At 38.1% G+C, this 27,414-nt stretch overlaps 1 protein-coding gene and 1 pseudogene across 5 annotated transcripts in view; both read right to left on the reverse strand.

Moving 5' to 3' along the window:
- Positions 1-27,414, reverse strand: part of LOC105480955 (multiple inositol-polyphosphate phosphatase 1) — a 52,484-nt gene that overhangs the window by 12,809 nt on the left and 12,261 nt on the right. For 2 of the 5 annotated variants that reach the window (XM_011740178.2, XM_071069540.1), the window contains exons 4-5: positions 24,422-24,555; positions 14,200-14,260 (exon numbers count right to left, since the gene is read on the reverse strand). The exons of 1 other annotated variant lie outside the window; for it this stretch is intronic. In XM_011740178.2, coding sequence (XP_011738480.2) covers positions 14,200-14,260; positions 24,422-24,555 — 195 coding nt within the window. Of the gene's footprint in view, positions 1-11,272; positions 11,326-14,199; positions 14,261-24,421; positions 24,556-27,414 lie in introns of all 5 variants that reach the window. 2 more of the 5 variants (XM_011740184.2, XM_011740171.2) reach the window with 2 other exon arrangements.
- LOC105480945 (cell growth regulator with RING finger domain protein 1-like) lies at positions 14,267-21,720 on the reverse strand (annotated as a pseudogene).

Below are 27,414 nucleotides of genomic sequence, written 5' to 3' on the forward strand. Positions count from 1 at the left end.
CACTGAGAAGGATTCTGATGTTGTATCCAGACTCGATGTGATCTATTTCATATTTCCTACACATTCTACTCTCAATTCATGAACCTCCTCTCCTTGCCAGTCAATCTCTCCATCTTTACCTTTGATTTCCTAGATGTAACTAAAATGAGTTGGGTCATTTCTAAGACACTGGACTATAAGACATATTAAAAGAAGATGTTTTAAGTTAGTATTATGTCCAGGTAAGGTTTCTTAAGAACACGTTTTTTAAAAAGAAAATAAAATTAGTTTTATGTTGCTGCATAATTTTTCTGCTTGACAATATCACTACTGGTAAAGTATAACACAAATATATATAAAACATATAATCACCTAAAACAAATTATCACTTCAAGAAATATGTATAAATCACTCCTAAATGTATGTACACAAATCTTTACTGGATACAGGTAAGAATATACTTGGTTTGGTTTATGTCTTTTTTAAAAAAAAGTCAAGGAAGCTTGACTATTAAAAATCCCCCTTGGAGAAATTTTATCTCAGAGAAAAACAGCTTATAAAATAGAAAAAGCTGCCATAATATTTCATATAATATGCTATCAACATGAAACCCTAAGGACTTAGGGTTCATTAAACTGAAACCCTAAGGAGGACTTAAAATTACGTTTTAGCAACTACACGTTTTATACAATTTTTAAAAACCTGACTTTATTCTTGATTTTCCCATTTCAAAAACAGAATTCACTAAATGTCTGGGTTGAGGTTTCAAGGGTAAGAATTACACACACTCTTAAATAAGTTGCAACAACTAAAAGAATGTTAAGTATTTTTTGCTTTATCTCAAAAGTATTTCCATTACATAACATCTCAGAATATAAATCACTAAAATCTCAAACATAAATGTTTTTCTTTGCTACTTTTTCTTAGCCTGAATTCAACTTAGTAATCTTTAATGGTTCAAGGGCAAACTAGAATAAAGATAATAAAGATTACTTTGTAAAGTATTACTATTCATAAATAAAGCAATCTTTATTATTATCTTTATTCCTCCAGGTGCCGTAAGAAAGGAGAGAGGCTTCTTTCTTAAGGTTCCAATGATATTGTGAAATATAATATATATTTGGTCTTTGTTCCTGTTTCCTGGTAGAAACTCCTAAAATCCTTGAAATCTCCCAAGTGCTGTCTTTTTGTGTGCTCACATTGATTGATAGCTTCAGGATGGGGCTGGTCAGCAAAAAGGCAAAGGCATGATTACAGGGTTAGGATTTTCAGGCCCACCCCTCAACCTCAGGGAAGAGGGAGAGGGGCTGAAGGTCAAGTTGATCACCAACGGCCAATAGTTTAATCATGTCTAAGTAATGAGGCCTCCATAAGAACCCAAGAGGACAGGGTTTGGAGAGCTTACGGACAGCTGAAAATGTGGAGGTTCCTGGAGGGTGGTGTGGCCTTGGGAGGGCATGGAAGCTCCACATCCCTTCCCTCATACCTTGTTTTATGTGTCATTTGTATCCTCTGTTAATATCTTTTATACTAAACCAGTAAACCTGTTTCCCTGAGCTCTGTGAGCCACTCCTGCAAATTAAGTGAACCCAAAGAGGGGGTTGTGAAAACCCCAACTTGAAGCTAGTCAGTCAGGAGTTCCAGAGGCCCAGACTTATAACTGGTGTCTGAAAAGGGCAGGAGGCAATCTTGGGGATTGAGTCCTCAACCTGTGAGACCTGATGCTACGTCCAGGGAGATAGTGTCAAAATTAGAGGATACCTAGCTAGTGTCTGCTGCTTATTGGTGGGAACCCCCATCCCCCAACACTGGGTCACAGAAGTTAATAGAGTTTGGATGTTTGTCTCCTCCGAATCTCATGCTGAAAAGTGATCCCCAATGTTGAAGGTGGGACCTAGTGGGAGGTATTGAATCATGGGGATGGATCCCTCTTGAATGGCTTAGTGCCATCCTCTTGGTGATGAGTGACTTCTCAGTTAGTTCACATGAAATCTGGTTGTTTAAGAGTCTGGGGCCTCCCCCTTCTCTCTCTTGCTCCTTTCTTGCCATGTGATACCTGCTTCCCCTTTGCCTTCCGTCAGGATTGTAAATCTCCTGAGGCCCTCCCCAGAAGCAGATGCTAGAGCCAAGCTTCCTGTACAGCCTGCAGAACCGTGAGCCAAAATACACTTGTTTTCTTTATAAATTACCCAGTCTCAGGAATTTCTTTATAGTATTGCAGAAATGGACCAACACAGAAAATTGGTACCAAGGTGTGGGGCATTGCTATGAAGACACCTGAAGATGTGGAAGTGCCTTTGGAACTGGGTAACAGGCAAAGGCTGGAAGAGTTTGGAGGGCTAAGGAGACAGGAAGATGAGGAAAAATTTGGAACTTCTGAGAGACTGGTTAAATGGTTGTGAAAATGCTGATAGGGATATGAACAGTAAGTCCAGGCTGATGAGGTTCCAGATGGAAGTGAGGATGTTATTGGGAACTAGAGCAAATGTTACCCCTGTCACATCTAAGCAAAGAACCTGCTGTATTGTGTCCCCTAGGGATACCCTCATCAATTTTTCCTCATCTTCCTATCTTCTTCTGAGCCCTCCAAACTCTTTCAGCCTCTGCCTGTTACCCTGTATTGTGTGCCCTAGAAATACCCTAGGGCACACAATACAGGGATCTGTGGAAGTTTGAACTTAAGAGTGATGGTCTAGGATATCTGGCAGAAGAAACTGCTTAGTAGCAAAGCATTCAAGATGTGGCCTGGCTGCGTCCAACAGCCAATGATCAAATATGGGAGCACATAAATGACTTAAAGTTAGAACTTATATACAAAAGGGAAGTGGAGTGTAAAAGTTTGGAAAATTTTCAGTCGAGCCATGTGATAGAGAAAGAAAAAGTATTTTCAGGAGAAGAATCCAAGCAGGTTGTGGAGCAACCACCTGATAAAGAGGTTATCATGGCCAGGGCATGTTAGCTCATGCCTGTAATACCAGAACTTTGGGAGGTCAAGGCAGGAGGATCACTTGGGCCCAGGAGTTCAAGACCACCCTGGGCAACAACGTGAGACCCCCCATCTCTACAAAAAATAAAATAATTAGCTGGGTGTGATGGTGCATGCCTGTAGTCCCAGCTACGATCATGCCACTGTACTCCAGCCTGTGTAACTGAGAAAAACTCTATTTCCAAAAGAAAAAAAAAAGAGAGAGATTATCATGACTAAAAGGGAACCAGGTGCTAATATCCAAGACAATGGGAAAAAGGCCTTGAAAGCATTTCAAAAATCTTTGAGGAATCCCTTCTCATCACAGGCCCAAGAAGCCTAGGAGGACTGAATGATTTCAGGGGCCAGGCACGGAGCATTGCTGCCCTGGCCAGCCTCAGGACACTGCTCCCCACATCCCAGTAGCTCTGGCTTCAGCTGTGGCTCAAAGGGCCCCAGGTACAGCTCAGGTCACAGTTTTAGAGAACACAAGCCACCATAAGTCTTGGCGACTTCCATGTGGTATTAAGCCTGTAGGTGCACAGTATAAGAGTAAAGAAGGCTTGGCAGCTCCCATCTAAATTCCAGAGAATTTATGGGAAAGACTGGGTACCCACATAGAAGCCTGCCACAAGGGCAGAGGCTCTCCATAGAGAAACTCTTCTAGGGCAGTGCCAGGGGGAAACATCACAATGGAGTCCCGCCACAGAGTCCCCACCAGGGAACTGTACAGTGGAGCTGTGAGAAGGGGACTGCTGTCCTTCAGATCCAAGAATGGTAGAGCCATCAGAAGCTTGTAACCTCGGTGTGGAAAAGCCACAGGCATTCAACTCTAACCCATGAGGGCAGCCATAGGGGCTGCACCCTGCAAAGTCACAGACACAGAGCTGCCCAAGGCCTTGGGAGCCCACCTTTGTACCAGTTTGCCCTGGATGTGGGATGGGGAATCAAAGGAAATTGTTTTGGAGCTTTAAGATTTAATGACTGGCTTGGCACAGTGGGTCACACCTACAATCCTAGCACTTTGGGAGGCCGAGGTGGGCAGATCACTTGAGCTCAGAAGGTCAAGACCAGCCTGGGCAACATGGCGAAACCCTGTTTCTGCTAAAAATAGAAAAATTAGCCAGGCATGGTGGTGCACTCCTGAGGTCCTAGCTACTTGGGAGGCTGAGGTGGAAGAATCGCTTGTGCCAGAGAGGTCAAGGTTGCAGTGAGCTGTGATCATGTCACTACACTCCAGCCTGGACCAACAGAGTGAGACTCTGTTTAAAAAAAGAGAGAAAAATAAAAAATAAAAAAAAAAAGAAAAAGAAAAAAAAAGATTTAACAACAGCCCTGCTGGGTTTCAGATTTGCATGAAGCCTACTGCCCCTTTCTTTTGGCCAATTTCTCCCTTTTGGAATGGGAGGTATACCAAATGTCTGTACTACCATTGTATCTTGGGAGTAAATAACTCATTTCTGATCTCACAGGCTCATAGATGGAAGAAACTCATCTCCAGATGAGACTCCGCAGACTTCAGACTTGCGACTTTTGAGTTAATGCTGGAATGAGTTAAGACTTGTGAAACTCTTGTGAAGTCATAATTGTATTTTGAAATGTGGGGATATGAGATTTGGGGGGCCAGGGTTGGAATGATATGGTTTGGATGTTTGTCCCCTTCCAATCTCATGTTGAAATGTGATTCCCCATGTTGGAGCTAGGGCCTGGTGGGAAGTGACCGGGTCATGGGAGAGGATCTCTCTCAAATGGTTTAGCATCATTCCCTTGGTGATAAGTGAATTCTTGCTCAGTTAGTTCATATGAGATTTGGTTGTGTAAAGGAGCCTGGGACCTCTTCCTTCTCTCACTTTTGCTCCTGCTCTCACCATGTGGTACACCGGCTCCCTTTCCCTTCCACCATGAGTGGAAGCCTTCTGAGGCCCACACCAGAAGCAGATGCTGGAGCCATGCTTTTATAACCTGCACAACTGTGAGCCAATTCAACGTCTCTTCCCCAGCCTCAGGTATTTCTTCACAGCAACGCAAGAATGGACTAACGCAGAAGTTGTGTTGACTATTGTTGTGTTGTTGTGAAGTCAGAGGAAAAACAGAGTTTTTTCCCAAACAACTCTCAAAGAAGGAATAAGTGAAACATCTAACTCATAACGATGAGGTATAAAATTCAAGAGGACTTAGCCAATAATTTTTCAGACATTTTAAACTATATGGTTCAAATCAAGGGCCCATTCATAGTTAAGAATTTCAGAATGCTCTTCTTATAAACAAGAATGACTAAGCAATATATAAACGAATTTCTATTTCATTGTTTGAAACTCAACTGGCAAAATATCAAACTCAGGTATATAAAAAACCAACTGCCTCCAGGGAATTATCTATTATCAAAAGAGCTTCCAAAGAGCTAATATACAATCCTTCTTCAACAGTTGTTTATGCTTATCCCTGTTTGCCCATATAAAAGGCTAACTCACATTTCTGTTTTATTCGACAAAGTTAAGTAGCACAGTGTCAAATAAAAAAACATATTATGTTTCTATGCCAAATATGTGGACTCCAAACATGGAGACTTGGATACCTTCAACTGGTAGAAGCTGAGACAGTTGCGGAGTTTGTGTGTGTGCACACATACAGTAGGGTTTGTTTGTTTTCATAACTTTTAAACACCAAAAACAAATTCATAAAAGTATTTATTTATGATCCAATTTTTACCAGAAGCCATTAAAGGTATGTGCCAGGACTGTATAAAGTAAATCAGTAATTTCTGTGAAGAAGTGATTTGGTCCCAAGTCTATGAACACACTGCTCTTTGCCGTATGTCACAATTTAATCTTAAAAGAGTCCAATCTGGTTCTTAAGCCATCTCCTAGCTAACTGGAGTTCTTAAGCCTAACTCCAGTTAGTATATGCCCAATCACTATTTGAAGGAACCAAATCTCCAGTTTCTCCTTGAATATACCAAAGTCCCAAAGATGGTATGAGAACTTTTCTGGTTTCACTTCCAATCTTCTCCAACAAACCAAAGCTGGTCTATGAATAAGCCCAAAATACTAGCAACAATAAATGGGTATGAGTATGTGTATATGTCTGAATGAGGGAGTAAGAAAGAGTGTGTGTGTGTGTGTGTGTGTGTGTGTGTGTGTGTGTGAGAGAGAGAGAGACAGAGAGACAGAGAGACAGAGAGACAGAGAGAGGAGAGAGAGACACACACAGAGAGAAACACAGGTATGTAGGTATAGGAGGGCAAAAAAGAGAACAAATGTGAAAGGAATTCCTTCTCGGTTGACACTCATAATTATGCTTTTCTTATATAAAACCCCTGCATATATTTTGTCATAAGACTGCTGAGAGCATAAAGATTGCTATATTTTATTTTATCTACGGTATCATGTGGCTTTGTCACTACCATTCAATAAACAGAGTTGTGAGGTTCAGGATACCATGACAGAAAGAACCAAGTTTTTCCTTTAACAGAAGAATAAGCTGAGAGAGGTGGCTCACACCTGTAATCCCAGCACTTTGGGAGGCCCAGATGGAAGAACTGCTCGAGCCAAGGAGTTTGAGACTAGTCTGGGAAACATGGAGAGACCTTGTGTCTACAAAAAAACCCCACAAAATTAGCCAGGTGTGGTGGCGCATGTCTGTAGTTCCAGCTACTTGGGAGGCTGAGGTGTGAGGATCACTTGAGCCCAGGAAGTTGAGGGTGCAATGAGCCACGATCATGCCACTGCACTCCAGGATGTCAGAGTAAGACCCTGTCTCAAAACAAACAAACAAACAAGCAAAAAATACAGGAAGATGTAAATGTTTTTTAAGGGAGGGCTGCCAAGGCAATCACTCAATGCTCACTGCATCTGTGATTCTTAACTTTCACAAAGGACATGAAACCATCTGAGAATCTAAGAAAATGGAACTTCGTACTAGAGAAACGCATGTGGCCCATAAAAACTTGAATATAGTTTCGGGATTTCAGACTCTATACCGCAAGAATCCCTGTGCTACATATTACAATGTGACATCTTGAGGAATAATATGTCTATAACTCTGTCCCATATTGGTTTGTGTCCCTAGAGTCATATATATTCCACAAAAGTCTGATAATTTTGTCCTAATACTATATTTAAAATGTCTAAGCAGAATGAATAATTAACACCAAATTAAGAATAATTCAGATGTTCTGCATTCTGATCCAATTAGTCATAGTTCTCAAATTAACTTACATCTCCCATTACATTGTAATGACTATAATAGTCATTACAATTACTATTCTTTCTTTGAGACTCTTGGCAGAAGTATCCCAAAGAACAGGAATTATACCTTTAACTCTGCTCTCTCCCTGATAAAAATGCATTAAACTTGGAATGTTGCATTTTCCAAAAAGTGACAAAACCACTTGAAAAGATACATATTTTGCCTGAAAATGTAAACTATTAATACAAATATAAGAAAGCAAATGAGTAATCTATATAAATGTCTGGATAGAAATATACAGAATCATAATGTTTTAGGTTTGAGATCTGGTCAACCCTTCTTATTTTAGGAATAATAGTGCGAAATGATTAAGTGGATTACTGCAGTTCTCCAAATTACACCCCTCCTTTTACTTACAGAAATTGGTGAGGAGATTTTACTATGTCTTCAACCAAAAACAAAGTTTAAGTCTAAAATCCTGTCTTTTAATGAGGGTTAATAACTATGTGTGTGTTCAAAGTAGATAAAGGATACAAAGCAACTACTTCAAGTCATTCAAAAAGCTCAACCATTAAAAGAACTAATAATTGCATGTTTTCCCCCTAAATGTACTCAGCTAGATCCTTCTAAGCTCTTAATTCACATTTCACACTTAATTGATGTTATGCAAAGTATGTTTTTAAACATGATTCAGGAATATCAAATACAGCTTTACACAACTCATGTAATTCCCATATTTATGTAAGTATACAAATAAGCAACATGAACTGCCAGATGCTTTGGGAAGAAAATTACCAGAAAAAAAATTTTTGTTAAGTCTTCCACATCTAATTGAAACATCAGTTCCAGGGAGTATTTGGAGAAGCATCAATCCAACAGCTTAACATAAATCAGGAACAAAAATGACTCAAGTATGACATTTTTATTCCTGAAGCAAAAATACACTGAAACAGTTTCCACTTCCGGTCAAGACAGAGTAACAGGGACCAGATTTACTGTCCTACCTTAAACTACCAGAAAGCTGAACAAAACACACAAAGTTTCAGACACTCAACAATAGTCATAGTATGAGAAAAAGAAGGCAAAGGAGGTGACTCCAACGACTGCCCCTGCTTACTGCCAAGTTTCCAGACTATAGCACAGGGAGGGGACACCCAAACAGCTCGGAAGTCACCCTGAGCAGCTGAGATGGGAGTGAGAATTTAGGGAGGCCACACTGGCTGAATTCACAGGAAAAGTACCTGAGAAGAGAGTGCTGCAGACCAGCACGGGCTCCCTCAAGTTTTCAGCTGGCACTGAACAGCACATGCATATGAGAAAACTATCCAAATCCCAGAGAAAAAACATTGAAAAGGAATAGGTAAAAATTAGCAGAGTTAATTACAGATTACTCCTATCTATAATCCCAGTGACTCAGGAAGCAGAAAGGAAGGATTGCTTGAGCCCACCAGGAGACCAACCTGGGCAACACAGCAAGAAAAATAAATAAAAATAAATAAGTTCCATGTATTAAACATTTTTTAAGGATTAGCCAGGCATGGTGGTATATGCATGTGGTCGCAGCTACTTGGGAGGCTGAGGTGGGAGGACTGCCTGAGCCTGGGAGGTTGAGGCTGTAGTGAGCTATGATCACACCACTGTCCTCTGGCCTGGGTAACAGACCCCGTCTGAAAAAAGAAAAAAACAATTCCCAAAGCTAACACACAAAAAAGAATAGTTTTCACACAAGCCAGAGTAGGAAAACCTCAAAATACACAGGGTACATATAAATACTCAGGGTGAAATGCCTCAATAATGGGGCAAAATCAGTCCATTAATATATATTATTATTTTTTTTAAAAAGGCAAACCATAGACTAAGATAACATATTTCTAGGCATAAATCTGACAAAGGACTGTACCTAGACAACACACACGCACGCGCACACACACACACACACAGAACAGTAATAAAGATAACCCAATTAAAAAGCAGACAAAATATTTAAAGACTTCACTAAAGTAGATATATAGATGTAAACAAGCACATGAAAAGATGCTCAGTATCACTGATCATTATGAAAATGCAAACTAAAACCACAACAAAGTACTACTACACACCCATTAGAATGGTTAAAATTAAAAAGGCCTGCCATATCAAGTGTTGGCAGGATGTGGAACAACTGAAACTCTCATATATTGGTGGGAAAAGCTTGGCAGTTTCTTAAAAAGTGAAAACTACGGTCGGGCACAGTGGCTCATGCCTGTAATCCCAGCACTTTGGGAGGCCAAGGCGGGAGGATTATCTGAAGTCAGGAGTTCGAGACCAGTCTGGCCAACATGATGAAACCCAGTCTCTACTAAAAGTACAAAAATTAGCTGGGCGTGGTGGCACATGCCTGTAATCCCAGCTTCTTGGGAGGCTGAGCCGGGAGAACTGCTTGAGCCCACGAGACAGAGGTTGCAGTGAGCCAAGATCGTGCCACTGCACTCCAGCATGGCCAACAGAGTGAGAGTCTCAAGGGAAAAAAAAAAAAAGTGAAAAATACACCTACGTAAGACTCAGTCATTCCATCTAATTAGACAGGTTCCCAAAAAATCAAAACATAACATACGAAGATCACATATATTCAGAAGCATTATTTGCAATAGCCTTTCAACTGTGAATAACCAAATGTCCATCAAAAGGTGAACAAATGGTGGTGGATCTGTATAACAGAATACTACTTGGTCTTGAAAAGGAATGAACTATTAGATTCATCAACAGCACAGGTGAATCTTACAATCACTATGCTGAGTGAAAGAAGCCCAACAAAAAAAATATTCACTATGATTTCATTATATAAAATCCTAGAAAATACAACGTAATGTATAGTGACAGAAAGCCTATCAGTGGTTACCTGAAAATGGGGATAGAAAGTGAATTAGAAAGGGTCACAAAGAAACTTGGATGTGATGGATATTTTATCTTGACTATGGTGATGGTTTCACGGGTGTATATATATGTAAAAACTGACCAAACTGTACACTTTAATATGTATAGTTGACATGAATTATACCTCAATCGGGTTATTAAAAAACACATCAAAACAATTACTAAGGGCTGATATGCTGATATTAGTGAAAGAAAAGTCTTTGGTAGCCTACTTCAAACACTCCTTATAAAGCCTTTACCAAACCCCAAAGAGTTCAAATTAATTCTCTCTCAGTAATTTTGTTTTTATCTGTTTTAGTGCTATTATACTCGTTCTCCAAACTGTGTTTGGAGACAATTTCAATGCATTCATCTTTGTATACCCTCTGTTGCCAGTCAAATAACCTGAACATAGCAGGTACTCAAAAATAACCTGGAAAAAGCTGTGTATTTATTTCAGTAGATTTGTCTAAATATTCCTGAAAAATAACAATAGATTTTACTTGTCTATGTTCTAATTAAGGAGAGAGATGTTTAAGTGTAAACCTCAGAATACGTGGAACTTATTTAAAATTAACACAAATAACTAAAGCAGAAATAGGAACAATCTTATTTTATTTATTTATTTAGAGACAGGGTCTTGCTCTGCTGCCCAAGCTGGAGTACAGTGGCATGATCATGGCTCACTGTAGCCTCGAGCTCCCAGGCTCAGGTGATCCTCCCAACTCAGCCTCCTGAGTAGCTGGGACTACAGGCACATGCCACCACGCCTGGCTAATTTTTTTTTTTTTCTTTTGTAGAGGTAGGGATTCCCCCTGTTACCCAGGCTGGTCTCAAACTCCTGGGTTCAAGTGATCCTCCTGCCTTGGCCTCCCGAAGTGCTGGGATTACAGGTCTGAGCCACCACGCCCAGCCACGAAAAATTTTAAATCAGCATCTAGATGACAGGTAAAGTATACTGTTTTTCTCTGGCATAGATAACACCCTATTTAATAGCTTATTTCCCAACACTGTCTAACTCAAACCATCAAATTAACTTTGGTATTTTACATTTTCATTCCCATGTAGGCCTTTGCTCAATACTCTTCTTCCTTGATGTCTTCCTTATTCTTTCCTAGCCAAATTTTGCCTGGAATGATTGTCATGATGGTATTAATAACAATTAATAAAATACTTAATAATTGTGTAAAGCATAGTGGTAAAAGATAAGTGTGTCTTTACATGTATTTGTGTGGTACACATAAATACATGAACACAGAACTCCAGTCAACCTTCTCAACATCTTGAAACATGAGTATTACCTGAATTTTAAAGATGACCAAGTTTTGGTTAGGAAATGCTGAACGAGGATTTGAATTTTAATAATCCTATACCAATGTAAATTCCATCCCACTACAATGTCAATGATTAAGGCTCACATTACATCTTACCTCCACACAGAAGTCATTTCCAACTACCATGAACTGCAGAGATTGACTTACTTTCCCAAGCATCCTTTTGCTTTTGACTAAATTGCTTTCTTAAGGCATCTTCCTTACTAGACTGAGAGCCCCTTGGATGTAGGGGGTATAACTTCTTACCCTGTTTATGTATTCCCAATGCCTAGCACTATGACCACACACTGTATGTGCTCAAAAACTGCTTGCTGAATTGAAATGAACTGAGCCTTCAGTTATGGAATAATGAAATCATTTCCTAACCTCTTATGTGGTAGAAGCATTTCGTCTATAGAATCTCTGACACAGTCATCCAGATTCGACTAACATACTTCTAAAACAGGAAACTTACTACTTCACAAAACAGCCTATTCTACTGATTTAACAGGTATTAAAAAGTTGTGGGGTTTTGTGTGTTTGAGGTTTCTTTTTTAAAAATAATAACTGAAACAAGATTTGCCTCCCCGTTCTACTGTTGGGGTCAGCACAGAGTAGGTATACTTTCCAACTATGGCGAGAACAGATATGACAATAGATTTAAGAGTAATCCTTTAAAAACTGGATACAATTCAACAAGAATAGTTTTAAAAAATGTACAAAGGTAAAATAATTGTGCAGATATAATGAATAACGACTTAGTAGACCTACAATCTAGTGATAGTCAAAAAGTGTCTATTCAAAAGGCAGCTGGACATTTGAATATAAATTCAGAGAACAGCCAGGCTAGTTATATAAACTTTTACTTATTAATATTTAGCCAGTATGTGGCCGGGCACTGTGGCTCACACCTATAATCCTGTAATCCCAGCACTGTGGGAGGCCAAGGCAGGCAGATCACCTGAGGTTAGGAGTTCAAGACCAGCCTGGCCAACATGGTGAACCCCTGTCTCTACTAAAAATACAAAAATTAGCTGGGCATGGTGGCAGGTGCCTGTAATCCCAGTTACTTGGGAGGCTGAGGCATGAGAATCACTTGAACCTGGGAGGTGGAGGGTGCAGTGAGCCGAGATGATATCACTGCATTCCAGCCTGGGGGATACATCAAGACTCTGTCTCCAAAAAAAAAAAAAAAAAGAAAGAAAATATTTAGTCAGGCCGGGCGCGGTGGCTCAAGCCTGTAATCCCAGCACTTTGGGAGGCCGAGACGGGCGGATCACGAGGTCAGGAGATCGAAACCATTCTGGCTAACACGGTGAAACCCCGTCTCTATTAAGAAATACAAAAAACTAGCCGGGCGAGGTGGCGGGCGCCTGTAGTCCCAGCTACTCGGGAGGCTGAGGCCAGAGAATGGCGTGAACCCGGGAAGCGGAGCTTGCAGTGAGCTGAGATCCGGCCACTGCACTCCAGCCTGGGCGACAGAGCGAGACTCCGTCTCAAAAAAAAAAAAAAAAAACAAAAACAAAACGAAAAGAAAATATTTAGTCAGTATCTTTCAATACTAAAGAGATTCCTAGCACTGAAAAGATTCCTGATACCCCTGGCTGAACTCCATGGAACTGTGACTTCAAAAAGTTGGCAAAAAGACCTAGAATTGGCATACATTTCTAAGAACTTTAAAGAAGCAAGTTTCCCCTGTTACAATGGGCTAATTGACTAAATAACTAAAATCACTTGGTGTCACTACACATTTATCTCAATACTGCCATCTTACGTTAACATATGGGACTACACAGCTTCAAAATATAGACTATGAAATCTGAAAATATCAATGATTTCAAACCCAACAAAAAGGTAGAAAAAAAGGTTAACACTGAGAGTTGAGGTATTTAGTAACAGTAAAAAATATTTTTATAGTAATTAATTTAAAATGGAAGATCTCATGAGGCAAGTAATTATAGACCCAAAATAAATCTTACTTCGAGAAAACATGAAGTAACTTGTTGAATTCCCCAAATCCAAAAAGATTAAATTAACAGATATATGGGGAAGGAGACAGTAGAACAAAATCTAGAGGTAACTCATTTCTTCAGTAAATTAGATCTGCTTTTCTAATCACAGCTGCTTAAATAGAAATATCTGCTTGAATTTGCTAGTTTTAACTTTAATCCCATTACTATAGTGATGGTGCAAAACAGAAAATAAAAGTCAAGTTCCTAATAAAATCAAGGAGTTGAATTTCAAGGGCCGGTTATATTTAACTGAAAATTTAACAATTTGCAATCTTCCATTTTTTCCATGAAGTAAAACCATGCTATTAAAATTATGTCAAAAAAAAAAATTCAGTGGCACTGAAGAATGTCTCTGATTTAATGTTTATATATATATATAAATATATATAATGTTTATATATATTGTTTATATATAATGTTTATATATAATGTTTATATATATTTATATATATATATAAAATATATATATAAAATCTGTATACATACTAACATTCCAACAAGGGGGTAGGGGTGGGATGGAGAAAGCAAAAAGTAGCCTGGGAACTTGGGAATTATGTGAAAGTCTTTTTGTCAGAAAATATGAATGTCAAAATACTCATTTATAAACTCTCAAATTTAACAAAAGGATTTAAGTCATGTACAAAAAAAAAAAAAAAAAAAGGCTAATGTTCTGATAGAAGAGATCAGGAAAAATACAAAGATAAATAATCTATTACAATCTTATTATTCTACCACACTGGAGAAAAGCAGTTAAGTGGGAACTCTGTACTTTCTACTCAATTTTCCTGTGAACCTAAAATTACTTTTAAAAGTCCACTAATTAAAAACAAACAAACAAAAAACAACTTACTTGCTCCTTGCTGAGCATATATTGATTTTCTTCACCAGCACTGCTCACAGCATTGGTCAATCTGTTTTTAGGAGAGAAATCTGACAGAAGTCTCAAACGATACTTTCTTCTCCTTTCCTATTTTAAGATTTAATTTTAATTCAGCAAAATAAGTATCTTTTAAAAGCCTCATCAGTCTTTTAGTACAGAGATACCCAGTCCCAGGAAACCATCTGCCAGTTTCTTCATCATCACTCGCTGCTGAACAATGTTTGTTGATTCCTTCTTCAGTTACAAGAGGCAATGGTCAAAACAATTTCCTGTCTTAAAGGGTCAAACTCCGTCTTTCAACTTCTCACATTGTTTCACAATCTTACACTTTTATTTTCTCTAGACTGTAAAAGACACAGTGCAATGACTTTGACTCACTCATTACTGCCTGACATACAAACATAGTAGTTGCTTTGTTGAATGAATATTCTTTTCAATCCACAAGAAAAGGCACACTCATTCAAAAGAAGTAAAAATGTTTTCCATCTTGCAATGTAGTTTAATAAATGAGGCCATAAAGTTTGAAAAGAATAAGTCTCACAAAGTACTCATTTTCATTATTTGAACAATTGCCAAGGGGTTTGGGGGTGGTGGAGGGGAAGGGTGTGTGAATATCTGAAAAAGACACTAAGGACATGTTTGGGCCAGAGAACTATCACATATAATACTAATACCATGTCAGCATATCATATTATATTAAGTGCTTTAATAAATATTATCTCAAATTCTATGAGTCAGGTGAGGTACAGGTTGAGTATTCCTTACCCAAAATGTTCAGGACCATAAATCTTTTGGATTTCAAATTTTCTGAGATTTTGAAATATTTACATATATATAATCTTGAGGATGGGACCCAAGTCTAAACATGAAATTCATTTATGTTCCATATACACCTTTCACACATAGCATGAAGGTTATTTTATACACATTTTAAAGAATTTTGTGCATGAAACAAAATTTCAACTACAACCCATCACATGAGGTCAGATGTGGAATTTTCAACTTGCCACATCATGTCTGCACTCAGAAAGTTTTGGATTTTGGAGCATTTCGAATTTCAAATGAAGGCTAGGCATCATTCTTCATTCCTCTTTTCCAAAGTGAGGAATCTGCAGCATCCATAAAGCTGGACCAGGAGTCAAAACAAATCCAAGCATCTGCCTACTACATCATATTGCCTCTACACCACAGAACTGCACCTACTGCCACAAGCCATGCATGAAAATTCGCCTCATTATCTTCTCAGTTTATTAAAATACCATCAGCTACTAGCTAACAGAAATGGAGTGCTCAATTAGTTGCATTTTTCCCTCTGTAATTTATTTGTAGGTGAGATAAGCAAATTTTTTTAAAAAAGCAAGATGAACAAAAACATGGTATAGTCATATAAAGGAATATTATTCAGCCATGAAAAAGAATGATACGTGCTACTGCTACATGTACAACATGGAAGAACCTTAAAAACATGATGCTAAATCAAAAAAGCCTGTCACAAAGAACCACATATTGTACCATTCCATTTATATGAAATGTCCAGAATACACCAATCCATACAGACAGAAAATATATTAGTGGTTGCAGGGGATGGCGGAGTGAGGGTGAATGGAGAGTGACTTCTAAGGCGCAGCATATAGAATTTCTTTTTGAGGTGATGAAAATGTTCTCAAGTTGCAGTAGTGATGGCTGTGCAACTCTGTGAATATACTAAAACACTGAATTGTGCACTTTAAGTAGGTAAACTGTATATGATCCAGGCATCACCTCTTGTTGTGCTTTGATTTATTATGCTTCGTAGATTCTGCATTTTGCCACAAATGGAAGGTTTGTGGCAATCCTGAGTAAAGTAAGGCCATCCGTGTAATTTTTCCAACAGCATGTGCTCACTTTGTGTATCACATTTTAGTAATGTAGCACATTTTAGTAATTACCACAATATTTCAAAGTTTTTTATTATTATTACTATTATTATAATATCTGTTATGGTGATCTGTGATCAGTGATCTTTGGTGTTACTTTTGTAGTTGTTTTGGGGTGCCATGAACCCCACCCATACAAGATGGTAAATTTAACTGATAAATGTTGTGTATGTTTTGACCGCTCCACCGACCAGCCATTCTCCATCCTCCTCCCTCTCCTCTAGCTTCCCTATTCCCGGAGATACAATACTGAAATTAGGCCAATTAATAATCCTACAATGGCGTCTAAGGGTTCAAATAAAGCAAGACTCACACATCTCTCACTTTAACTCAAAAGCTAGATATGATTAAGCTTAGTGAGGAAGGCATGTCCTAAGCTGAAATAGGCCAAAAGCTAGGTCTCTTGGGTCAGTTAGCCAAGTTGTGAATGCAAAGCAAACGTTCTTGGAGGAAATTAAAAGTGCTACTCCAGTGAACACATGGATAAGACAGTGGAAGAATGTTATTGCTGATAGGAAGAAAGTTTCAGTAGTCCGGTAGAAGATCCACACAGCTGCAACATTCCCCTTAGCCAAAGCCTAATCCAGAGCAAGGCCCTAACTCTCCTCAATTCTGTAAAAGCTAAGAGGTGACAAAGATGCAAAAGAAAAGTTAGAAGCTGGCAGAGGTTGACTCATGAGGTTTAAGGAAAAAAGTTATCTTCATAACACAAAAATATAAGGTGAAGCAGCAAGTCCTGATGTAGAAACTGCAAGTGATCCAGAAGATCTAGCTAAGATCATCGAAGGTCACTATACTAAGCAGATTTTCAATGTAGACAAAACAGCCTTCTTTCGGAAGACACCATCTAGAACATCAATGTCTTGCCTCAAAGCATACGATGATTCTCTTGTTAGGGGATAATGCAGCTCCTGACTTTAAGTTGAAGCCAATGCTCATTGGTCATTCCAAAAATTCTAGGGCCCATAAGAATTACACTAACTCTACTCTGCCTGTGCTCTATAATTGGAACAACAAAGCCTGGATGACAGCACATCTGTTTTTACATAGCATGGTTTACTGGCTGTTTGAAGCCTACTGAGACCGCCTGCTCAGAAAGAAAGAGTCCTTTCAAAATATTACTGCTCATTGACAATACACTTGGTCATTCAAGAGCTCTGATGGAGATGTACAAGGAAATTAATGTTGTTCTCATGTCTGCTAACACAAAATCTATTCTGCATCCCATAGATCAAGTAGTAATTTTTACTTCATTTAAGAAATAAATTTTAAGAAATTTATTATTAAGAAATAAATTTGAGAAATATTTAAGAAGTAAATTTCGTATAAAAGAGAAATATTATTTATTTAAGAAATAATTATGTCATAAGGCTATAGCTGTCACAGACAGTGATTCCTTTAATGGATCTGGGGAATGTAAACTGGAAACCTCCCAGAAAGGTTTCACCACTCTAGATGCCATTAAGAATATTTGTAATTCATGGGAGGAGGTCAAAACATCAACATTAACAGGAGTTTGGAAGACGCTGATTCCAACCCTCATGGATGATAGGAAGTAGCTGTAGATGTGGTGGAAATAGCAAGAAAATTACAAATGGTGCCCAAAGACATGACTGAATTACTGCAATATTATGATAAAACTTGAATACATGAGGAGTTGCTTCTTAGGGATGAACAAAGTGGTTTCTTGAGATGAAATCTACCCGTGGTGTAGATATTATGAATATTGTTGAAATGACAACAAAGGATTGAGAAAGTTGACAAAGCACTGACAGGCTTTGAGAGGACTGACCCCAATTCTGAAATGTGTTCTACTGTGGGTAAAATGCTATTAACGAATGCATGAAAGAGTCAACTGATGCAGCAAACCTCATTGATACTTTCTTTTATAATAAATTGCCACAGCCACCCCAGCCTTCAGCAACCACCACTCTCATCAGTCAGCAGCCATCAACACCTGAGGCAAGACCCTTTACCCGCAAAAAGATTACAACTCTCTGAAGGCTCAGATGATCATTAGCATTTCCTAGTAATAAAGCATTTTTAAATTAAGGTATGTATGTACTGTTTTTTAAGACAAAATGCTGTTGCATGCTTATTATAGTATAAACATAACTTTTATATGTACCAGGAAACCAAAAAAATTGTGTGACCCCCTTCATTGTGATATTCACTTTTTTGCAGTGGTCTGGAATTGAACTTGCAGTATCTTTGAGACATGCCTGCATATGAATTATTTCTCAAACTGTTTTAAAAAATAATGACCCTATGACACTGTAAAATCCTTAATTTAAAAAATTCGATTATTTTCTAATATATTGCACATCAACTCAGTGAAGTGATCTAATAATTTTAAAACCTTTTCAGTAATTATGTCATAAGCATTTTGGTGTTGCCTTGTAAAAAAAAAATTTACTAATTCAGAAAAATGGAGTCTTCTTTAAAAAAATTTTTTCCACTTTTACCAAAAAATTATTTCATTCCATTTTTTAAATACTTTTGTTAAATACTCAGATTAAGTTTTACTGAAGCATAACTACCAATTTTAATTAGAGAGTGAGATATCTTAACAAATGTATACAGCTGTGTGCGTAATCCAGTTTGGGAAAACTTGGACCACCTAAAAAGTTCTCTGTGCTCAGCTGGGTGCAGCGGCTCATGCCTGTAATCCCAACACTTTGGGAGACCAAAGGGAGAAGACTGCTTGATCCCAGAAGTTTGAAACTAGCCTGGCAACACAGCAACACCCCGTCTCAAAAAAATTTTTGTTTTTTAATTTAAAAGGTTCCCTGTGCCCATCTCTGCTCCTACCTCCAGACCCAGGCCACCAACGATTTGCTTTTGTCTTCAAAGTTTTGTGCTTTTTAGAAATTTCAAACCAACAGAATCATTCAATATATAGTCTTATGTATCTGGCCTCTCTCATTTGGCATGTTTCTGAAGTCATCCATTTGGCTGACTATCAGTAGTTCATTCTTTTTTAATTGTTGAGTGGTATTCCATCATATGTATGTACCACGTGTTTATCCATCTATCAGTTGATGGGCACTTGAGCTGTTTATAGCTATCATGTTTTTAGCTATCACGAATAACACTGCTGTAACCATTGACATGAGTCTATGTATAGACACATACATTCATTTCTATTTGGTAGATACTTAGGAATAAATTTGCTTAGTCGTATAGATACATGTTTGACTTTATATATATATATATATATATCTTGTATTTATGATTTAAGAATGAGTATTTAAAAACTATGACCTGTATTTATGTAACTATAAGGGAGATTAGAAACCAAACAGATGGATATTTATAAAAACTGGTATTTCAGGAAAAGATTTAAAGAAGCTCATTCCAACTCCTTTGTATAAACTAGGGAACACACAATTACTTTAAGCAGAATTAAGTTTTTTCTTAATTGCTCTCCAGATTACATCAAAGGTAAAACATTTAGTGATCTTAAGGCTTTAACTTCCTCAAATTTTCAATGGATTGCCTTTCAGAATGATTTTTCTAATTAACGTGAGAGGAAATCTAGCTAATAAAAGGCCAAACTCTTAGATTCTTTTCAAGAGTTGAATGAATTTTTATGTATCAACACAGATGGATTTCAGTATTCACTCACTAAGCAGAAAGGAATAATTAATTTTTATCATCCATGTACCATACAAATATGAAGTTAAAATATAATTTTCATTGATGGCCAATACTGTAGATTCCATGTTATAATGAATTCCAAGATCATCAATTTCTGCATCTTTAGTAGAAAGTATAATTTTCAGTGTTACAATGTCTTCAAAGAGTCTTCAGTTTGTCTTTATCTTGCTCTTTTTGACTGCAAAGTGCAAAAGATTCCTGAACAAACTGCCTACATATTGGGCACTGCTGAAAATACTTCATGCAGCCATCACACAGGCAGGTGTGTCTGCATGGTAAGAGCACCCAGTTCACAGTCCCATTCTGGCAAACAACACAGTCCTTGCTGTTCTCCGATGGCTCAACTTCACTTTTAGAGAGTCTCACCTTTTCCAACAAACTTCTGCCTGTGTTTTTTTCTTCTGAAGAGGAACAGTTGGAGGGAGTGAAATTATTATTTGCAGACATGAAAAGTTGCTTAAGATCATGAAATTGACCTTGAGCCAAGAGTAAATATTGATACAATATTCTGCAGGATAGCTTTTAAGTCCTATCAGGAATATGAATCACTGACACCACGGAAATAATATCATAAATTTCCCGGTCATCCTCATCAGCTAAGGTCAATAGCGCTACCAATGGATAGCGAGATGTGGGCACTGTGCCAAAGTCTTCAATTTTATTATCTCTTGGTAACGGGCAATATATTTCTTCTTTGCTATCCTTTTTAATACTTTTTGAAAATGTAAAGGTAAATTGCCACTACAACCATAAGAACAAAAATATACCAAAAATGATCAATAAGTTAGCAACACTTTATCCATAAGAAGTCTAATTTTCAGTGCTAATGGGTATATCAGATAACAGGATACAAATACTGTTCCTGATAGAGATATTCACTATACAAAGCATCTTCTAATGCTTGGGGAGTGCTTATTCTGAAGCAATAAACATGCTTCTGCAGAGCGTCATAATATTTTTGAACACTGCACCCCCAGTAGCATGTAAGGAGACTATCTTCAAGGCAATCTGTTGTCAAGGTTATGCCAGTTGTAACTGAAGCTGAAGATGGATTAGTGATCTCTAAGCCAAAAGGATTCTTGACTTGTCTCATTTGCTTTTTGAAAACTCTTGTGCTGACCTGGGTCTCTTCTGAATTTCTCAGAATTACTGGAACATCCCAACCAAACCATCCCAATACTAGACCGGTGGTCACGACGAAGCAGGTGAAGACCACCGCAATGTAGAAAAGCGGCGAGTATTCATAAAGCATTACCAGAAACACCGCAGCCATCAGGGTCTCGCTCTGGATAGAGCCAGGCTCAAGCCGCGTAGCCCAGCCCAGCCCAGCCCGACATGTTTGACTTTTTAAGAAACTGCAAAACTTTTCCCAAGGGGCTATACAATTTTATATTCCTAGCAGCAATGTATGAGGTTTCTAGTTACTTCACATCTCACCAACACTTAAGACAATCTTTTTTATTTTAGCTAATTTAGAGGATTCATTAGTGGTATTTCACTGTGGCTTCAATATCTTAACGACAGTGAACAACCCTTCATGTGCTTGTTTGCCATCCATACATCTTCTTTAGTGAAATCTGTTCAAATCTTCTGCCCTTCTAAAAACTGGTTGTTTTGGTACAAGTTGTAATTGTCTGCATATTCTGAATTCAATCCTTAATCATGTATGTTTTGCAAACACTTTCTTCAAATATTTGGCTTGGTCTTCTCATTTTCTGAATAGTGTCTTTTGAAGTAAAAGGTTTTAAATTCTAGCCGGGCACGGTGGCTCAAGCCTGTAATCCCAGCACTTTGGGAGGCTGAGACGGGCGGATCACAAGGTCAGGAGATCGAGACCATCCTGGCTAACACGGTGAAACCCCGTCTCTACTAAAAAATACAAAAAACTAGCCGGGCGAGGTGGCGGGCGCTTGTGGTCCCAGCTACTCCGGAGGCTGAGGCAGGAGAATGGCGTAAACCCGGGAGGCGGAGCTTGCAGTGAGCTGAGATCCGGCCACTGCACTCCAGCCTGGGCGACAGAGCCAGACTCAGTCTCAAAAAAAAAAAAAAAAGGTTTTAAATTCTGACGTTCATTTTAATCAACTTTCTTTTTCTTTTTTTTTTTTTTTTTTTTGAGTTTTGCTCTGTTACCCAGGCTGGAGTGCAGTGGTGCGATCTTGGCTCACTGTAACGTCCGCCTCCAGGGTTCAAGCAATTCTCCTGCCTCAGCCTCCAGAGTAGCTGGGACTACAGGCATGCAACACCATGCCTGGCTAATTTTTATATATTTTGTAGAGACGGGGTTTCGCCACGTTGGCTAGGCTGGTCTCGATCTCCTGGCCTCAGGTGATCTGCCGGCCCAGCCTCAGCCTCCCAAAGGCCGATTACAGGCGTGAGGCACCACGCCCAGACCATTTTATGAACTTCTGTTAGCAGATCACACTTTTGGTGTTACATCTAAGAAATTCTTGCCTAATCCAAGGTCATGAAGATTTACCCCTAGGTTTTCCTGAGAGATTTATAGTTTTAGTTCTTATATTTAGGTCATTGCCCCTGTATTTTCTTTAAGAAATTTTACAGTTTTATATATTACTTTAAATAATCTGTTTTTGTGTACAGTGTGAAGGGTCTAGGTGCCATTTTTTGACAAGATGTATATCCAATTGTTTCAGTACCATTTGTTGAAAATACTACCCTTTTCCCCAATGTATTAGCTTGGCATCTTTGTCAAAAATCAATTTACCATATATATCTGAGTTTATTTCTTGATTCTATTTTGTCCTATTGATCTATTAATATTTGACTATTAATATAGCTTTATATAAGTTCTGAAGTCTGGTGCTTTAAGTCCCTATGTTACTTCGCAAAATTATTTTAGCTCTTCTAGGTCCTTTAAATTTCTGCATATATTTTAGAATTAGTTTCTCAATTTCTATTAAAAAAAGTACTGAGATTTTTTTTTTTTTTTTTTTTTTTTTTTTTTTTGAGACGGAGTCTCGCTCTGCCGCCCAGGCTGGAGTGCAGTGGCCGGATCTCAGCTCACTGCAAGCTCCGCTTCCCGGGTTCACGCCATTCTCCTGCCTCAGCCTCCGGAGTAGCTGGGACTACAGGCGCCTGCCACCTCGCCCGGCTAAGTTTTTGTATTTTTAGTAGAGACGGGGTTTCACTGTGTTAGCCAGGATGGTCTCGATCTCCTGACCTCATGATCCGCCCGTCTCGGCCTCCCAAAGTGCTGGGATTACAGGCTTGAGCCACCGCGCCCGGCCAGTACTGAGATTTTTGATAGAGAATCTACAGGTTACTAATTTGGGTTTTCCAATCCATAAAAATTATATATATTTCCTTTATTTGGGTCATTTTTCTGAAATGTTTTGTAGTTTTCAGTATACAGAAATACTTATTTTAAAACACCAATGATAAACTTCTTAAAGCGCTAAATTGAAGATAAAATAAAATAGCAAACATTATTTAAAATCTTCCAAACACAGTTTTAAGTTTATCATACCTCATATCCAAAAGCAAGACAAGCAATGAACAAATAATAAAGATATATTATCTCATAAAGTCTAAGGGTTATAAACCATTCATAAAATTGAGCAGGAAAAAAGTTAACTCCTATTTCAAAGGTACTTGCCTTGAATGAAATCGCCACACAACTTTTTGGTAGCAGAAACTAAATACTCAATTTGGTTTTTCTTCCTGAACTCCCAACAAACTCAAGAAATTTCCACAAACTAGAGTCATATCCACAAACAAAACATATTTTTGTAAATAAAATGTAGTCCTGGAAACACAATGAAACACACCATCTCTAGTTTTTTTCTATCTCAATTTTTAGAGCATGATTTTTGTCTCCAATTTTAAGTGTATAAGCCTTCACTGAAGCAAATCTGACAAAAAAAATGGAATTGAGGTTCTATCAAAGGTTAAAGTCTTGAAAAATTATTTTTAATTGATTATAAATATTAACAAAAGTTTTCTCTTTCAAACTAAAAACATTTCGCACATTCATAGCAGGAGCCACATAGAGTTCACAATTACACTATTTATAATAGCTAAAGATAGGAACTATCTAAATGCCCACCGACAAGAGTACATGGCATAAATTATGGTGTATTCACATTATTGAATATTGTATTATAGTGAAAATGAACTACAGCTATATGCAATAATATGTTGAATATTAAAAACATAAAGTTGAGAGGGGGAAACAAAGCAATGTCCAAAAGACAATAAGCAGTATGATTCCAAGAAAAACTAAATATATTATTTGGGCAGCAATACATTAATAATATAAACCATTTTAAAGAGGCGAAGGAATGACAAATACAAAATTCCAAACAGTAGTTTCTGGAGAAAGGAAGAGCAAGAGGAGGCAGGAAAACGGAACAGTTGAGGAACACATAAGTAAACAAATCCAAGTTATTATTAATATTGTAGTTCTTGGGCAGAGTGGAAGGTTTCATATGTTTTATAACTTACATATGTTATCTAATTCTTTTGTATCACATTACATTAAAAAATATTTTTTAAAACACAAGCAAAAACTATTTTTTAAAATTACTCATTATAAAAAATTTTCCAGAAGTTTAATAGTAAACTCAAAATGTACTTCAAAGTTTTTAGAAAGTTCTTACCTTTGTTTCTGTTCAACTGCTTTGTCCAAATGCTGAAAGATATCCTGAAACAAGGTGCAGCTGGATCGACTGTTAATAGTATACCCATATCCTCTTTTCCAATATTGTTTCAGATCATTTAAATACTCTAATACCTAAAAAAAATTCAAAAATCATTTCTAATATATTTTCAAAAACATAACAGATTCCCTGATTTAATAATGATTCTCTAAGAAATAGTTACAGTGTTTAATTACCATTCTGCACAAAATATAGTATTTATGTCATATGTCAAGGATACATTTAGAAGAAAGAATAAAGAAGAAGAATATTCATTAAAACAGAGAAGATAACAACAGTGGATGAGAAATGTTTAAGAATTTTGAGAAGGCAGAAGTCAAATAGAAAATGAGTTACTTTGGTTCATGTATCATTGGTGAAAAAAATAATAATAAAAGTGTACCAAGGATACGGGGAAATGGGTACTGTTGGGAGGAATGTATATTGGTATAGACATTCAAGAGGGCAAACTGGCAAAATCCATGAAAACACACATACTCTATGACCCATTTAATTCCATTTCTTATAAAGTGATATTCACAGAGGAACACCAGCGAGAATATACAAGAATGACTTACAGTAGCACTGCTTATAGATGCCAAAAAATCCCCAAAAACAACTAAATTCCAACAGTCGGTAGATGGTTAAATAAACTATGGTATACACATACTACAGAATACTTTGCAGTTATCAAAAAGTTCTGTATTATAGATCTCCATGTACTGACATGGAAGAGCTCCAAGACACAATGTTGAATAAGAGTCCGTTAAAAATAATCCATAGCCTATAATACCATTTATTACCCCCCCACACACACATATACATTATACCCTTTATATTTCTAAGAATGATACATATTATACAAGTATAGAGAACAGTTTGAAACTTACCTATCACTGATTACAGTGATTAATCTCTGCTGCAAGGTCTGGAATGGAGAGCTGGTAATTAAGTAGCCTTTATCTGAGGGTTAAATTTTGCACTTATGTATCATTTGATCATTTGCTCATGTAGAAGTGGAGAACTAAAACCTCTATCTAGAACTAAAACCTGTAGCTAAAACCACAACTAGAGGACTAAAATATGTAACCCAAAAGAGGTTCAATAGTCACGAACCTTTCTTCCCAAAAGAGCTCCTAGAGAAACAAAGTTCAAGTCATAGTAAGTTTTAAGAGCAGGGGTGGGTCAGTGCCATATGTAAAAACAAAATAAAAAATACATTAAAGGGGTGAGGAGGAGCTGCTTGCTACACTATCATTGCTGCCTGCAATCTAGACTAGCATAGCACAATGGCAACTTATGTCCCTTCCAAAGGCAGAAGTGTAGATATTTATTAATGAAGAAAAGGAGAATAGCTGAGGGTAAAACGATGAATAAGTGGGTTATAAAGGAAATGAAATATTACATGAACGCCTTGAACGAGGCTCCGAGCAAAAGGTGACACTGTCTCTTAGCTCAACTGACAGATGCATGAGACGGTGAAGCTATATATTTGCCAAAACCACTCCTGGTTTTGGAACCTGACCGGATTGAAAGGAAGCTGGCAAACCTTAGTGGCCTCGCCCTGGAAGACATTCATATAAGATGATGGACTGGACTAATTATTAATGACTGTGTATACTCTTTTGATGTAAGGTATCCCTCTTTGAAAACCAGGGGCTGACCTGTGGTGTTATGATATGTATATATTGGCTTTCGTCCACACTTTCTGGTTTGTAACTCCCATATCCCTTGTTGAAGTCTTTTGGTATAATACTGGGTGTGTGAGGCCTCAGGGGCAGGCCTCAGGAAACAGAATCTCTCTCCTGCCTCCCTTTCCACAGTGCAGAGGCAGAACTCTCATCTTTCTGCCTTTCTGGGGGTCTTAAGATCCTGCCCTGAAAGGGTCCTGCCTCATATCCTGGGGGGAAGGAATACTTCCATAAAAACCCAAGAGGACTGGATTTGGAGAGCTTACAGAAAGCTGAACATGTGGAACTTCCTGGAGGGTGGCATGCCCAGGGAGGACATGGAAGCTCCACACCCCTTCCCCCACAACTCACCCTACTCATCTCTTCATCTGTATCCTTTGTAACAACCTTTATAATAAATCAGCAAACATGTTTCCTTGAGTTCTGTGAGCTGCTACAGCATATTAACTGAACCCAAAGAAGAGGTCATGGGAACGCCAACTTGAAGCCAGTTGAGCAGAAGAGTACCAATGGGGCACCTGGGGACTGAGCCCTCAACCTGTGGGATCTAACACTACCTCCAGGTAGACAGTGTCAGAACCGAACTGGAGGACACCCAGCTGGTGTCTCCTGCTTGGTGTGCAGGGGAAAGGCTCCCACACATTTGGTTACAGAAGTCTTCTGTGTTGATGATTGTGGTGGTGGTGTGAGAGCGGAGGAAAAACACAGCTTTGGAGAGTCTGTCCTTACCCAAAGGCAATTAAATCAAGAAGTTAGCAAAGAGACATAAACACTTAAGAAATTTAAAAAGGAATTAAAAGGAATTAGATAAAAGTCTGTTCAATCTATTCAAGAAATAAAATCTACTATTAGAAATAAAAAGGAGGCAACTGAGATTTTTAAAACTCTCACGTGCTTACTATTAAAACTTTATATTAAAAAAAAAAAAAAAAAAGGCCCAGTGCGGTGGCTCACACCTGTAATCCCAGCACTTTGGGAGGCCAAGGCAAGTGGATCCCTTGAGGTCAGGAGTTAGAGACCAGCCTGGCCAACGTGGCAAAACCCCTTCTATACTAAAAATACAAAAATTAGCCAGGTGTGGTGGCGGGTGCCTGTGGTCCCAGCTACTCAGGAGGCTGAAACACGAGAATCGACAATTCTACCACAGACATACACCTTCAGAAACAGGTATACCTGTACCCCAACAAACATATACATAATATTCATAGCAACAAGGTTCATAACAGCCCCAAACTAAAAACAATGTCTACCAAAAAGATAATA

This window comes from Macaca nemestrina, chromosome 9 (genome assembly GCF_043159975.1).
Source record: "Macaca nemestrina isolate mMacNem1 chromosome 9, mMacNem.hap1, whole genome shotgun sequence".
NCBI lineage: Eukaryota > Metazoa > Chordata > Mammalia > Primates > Cercopithecidae > Macaca > Macaca nemestrina.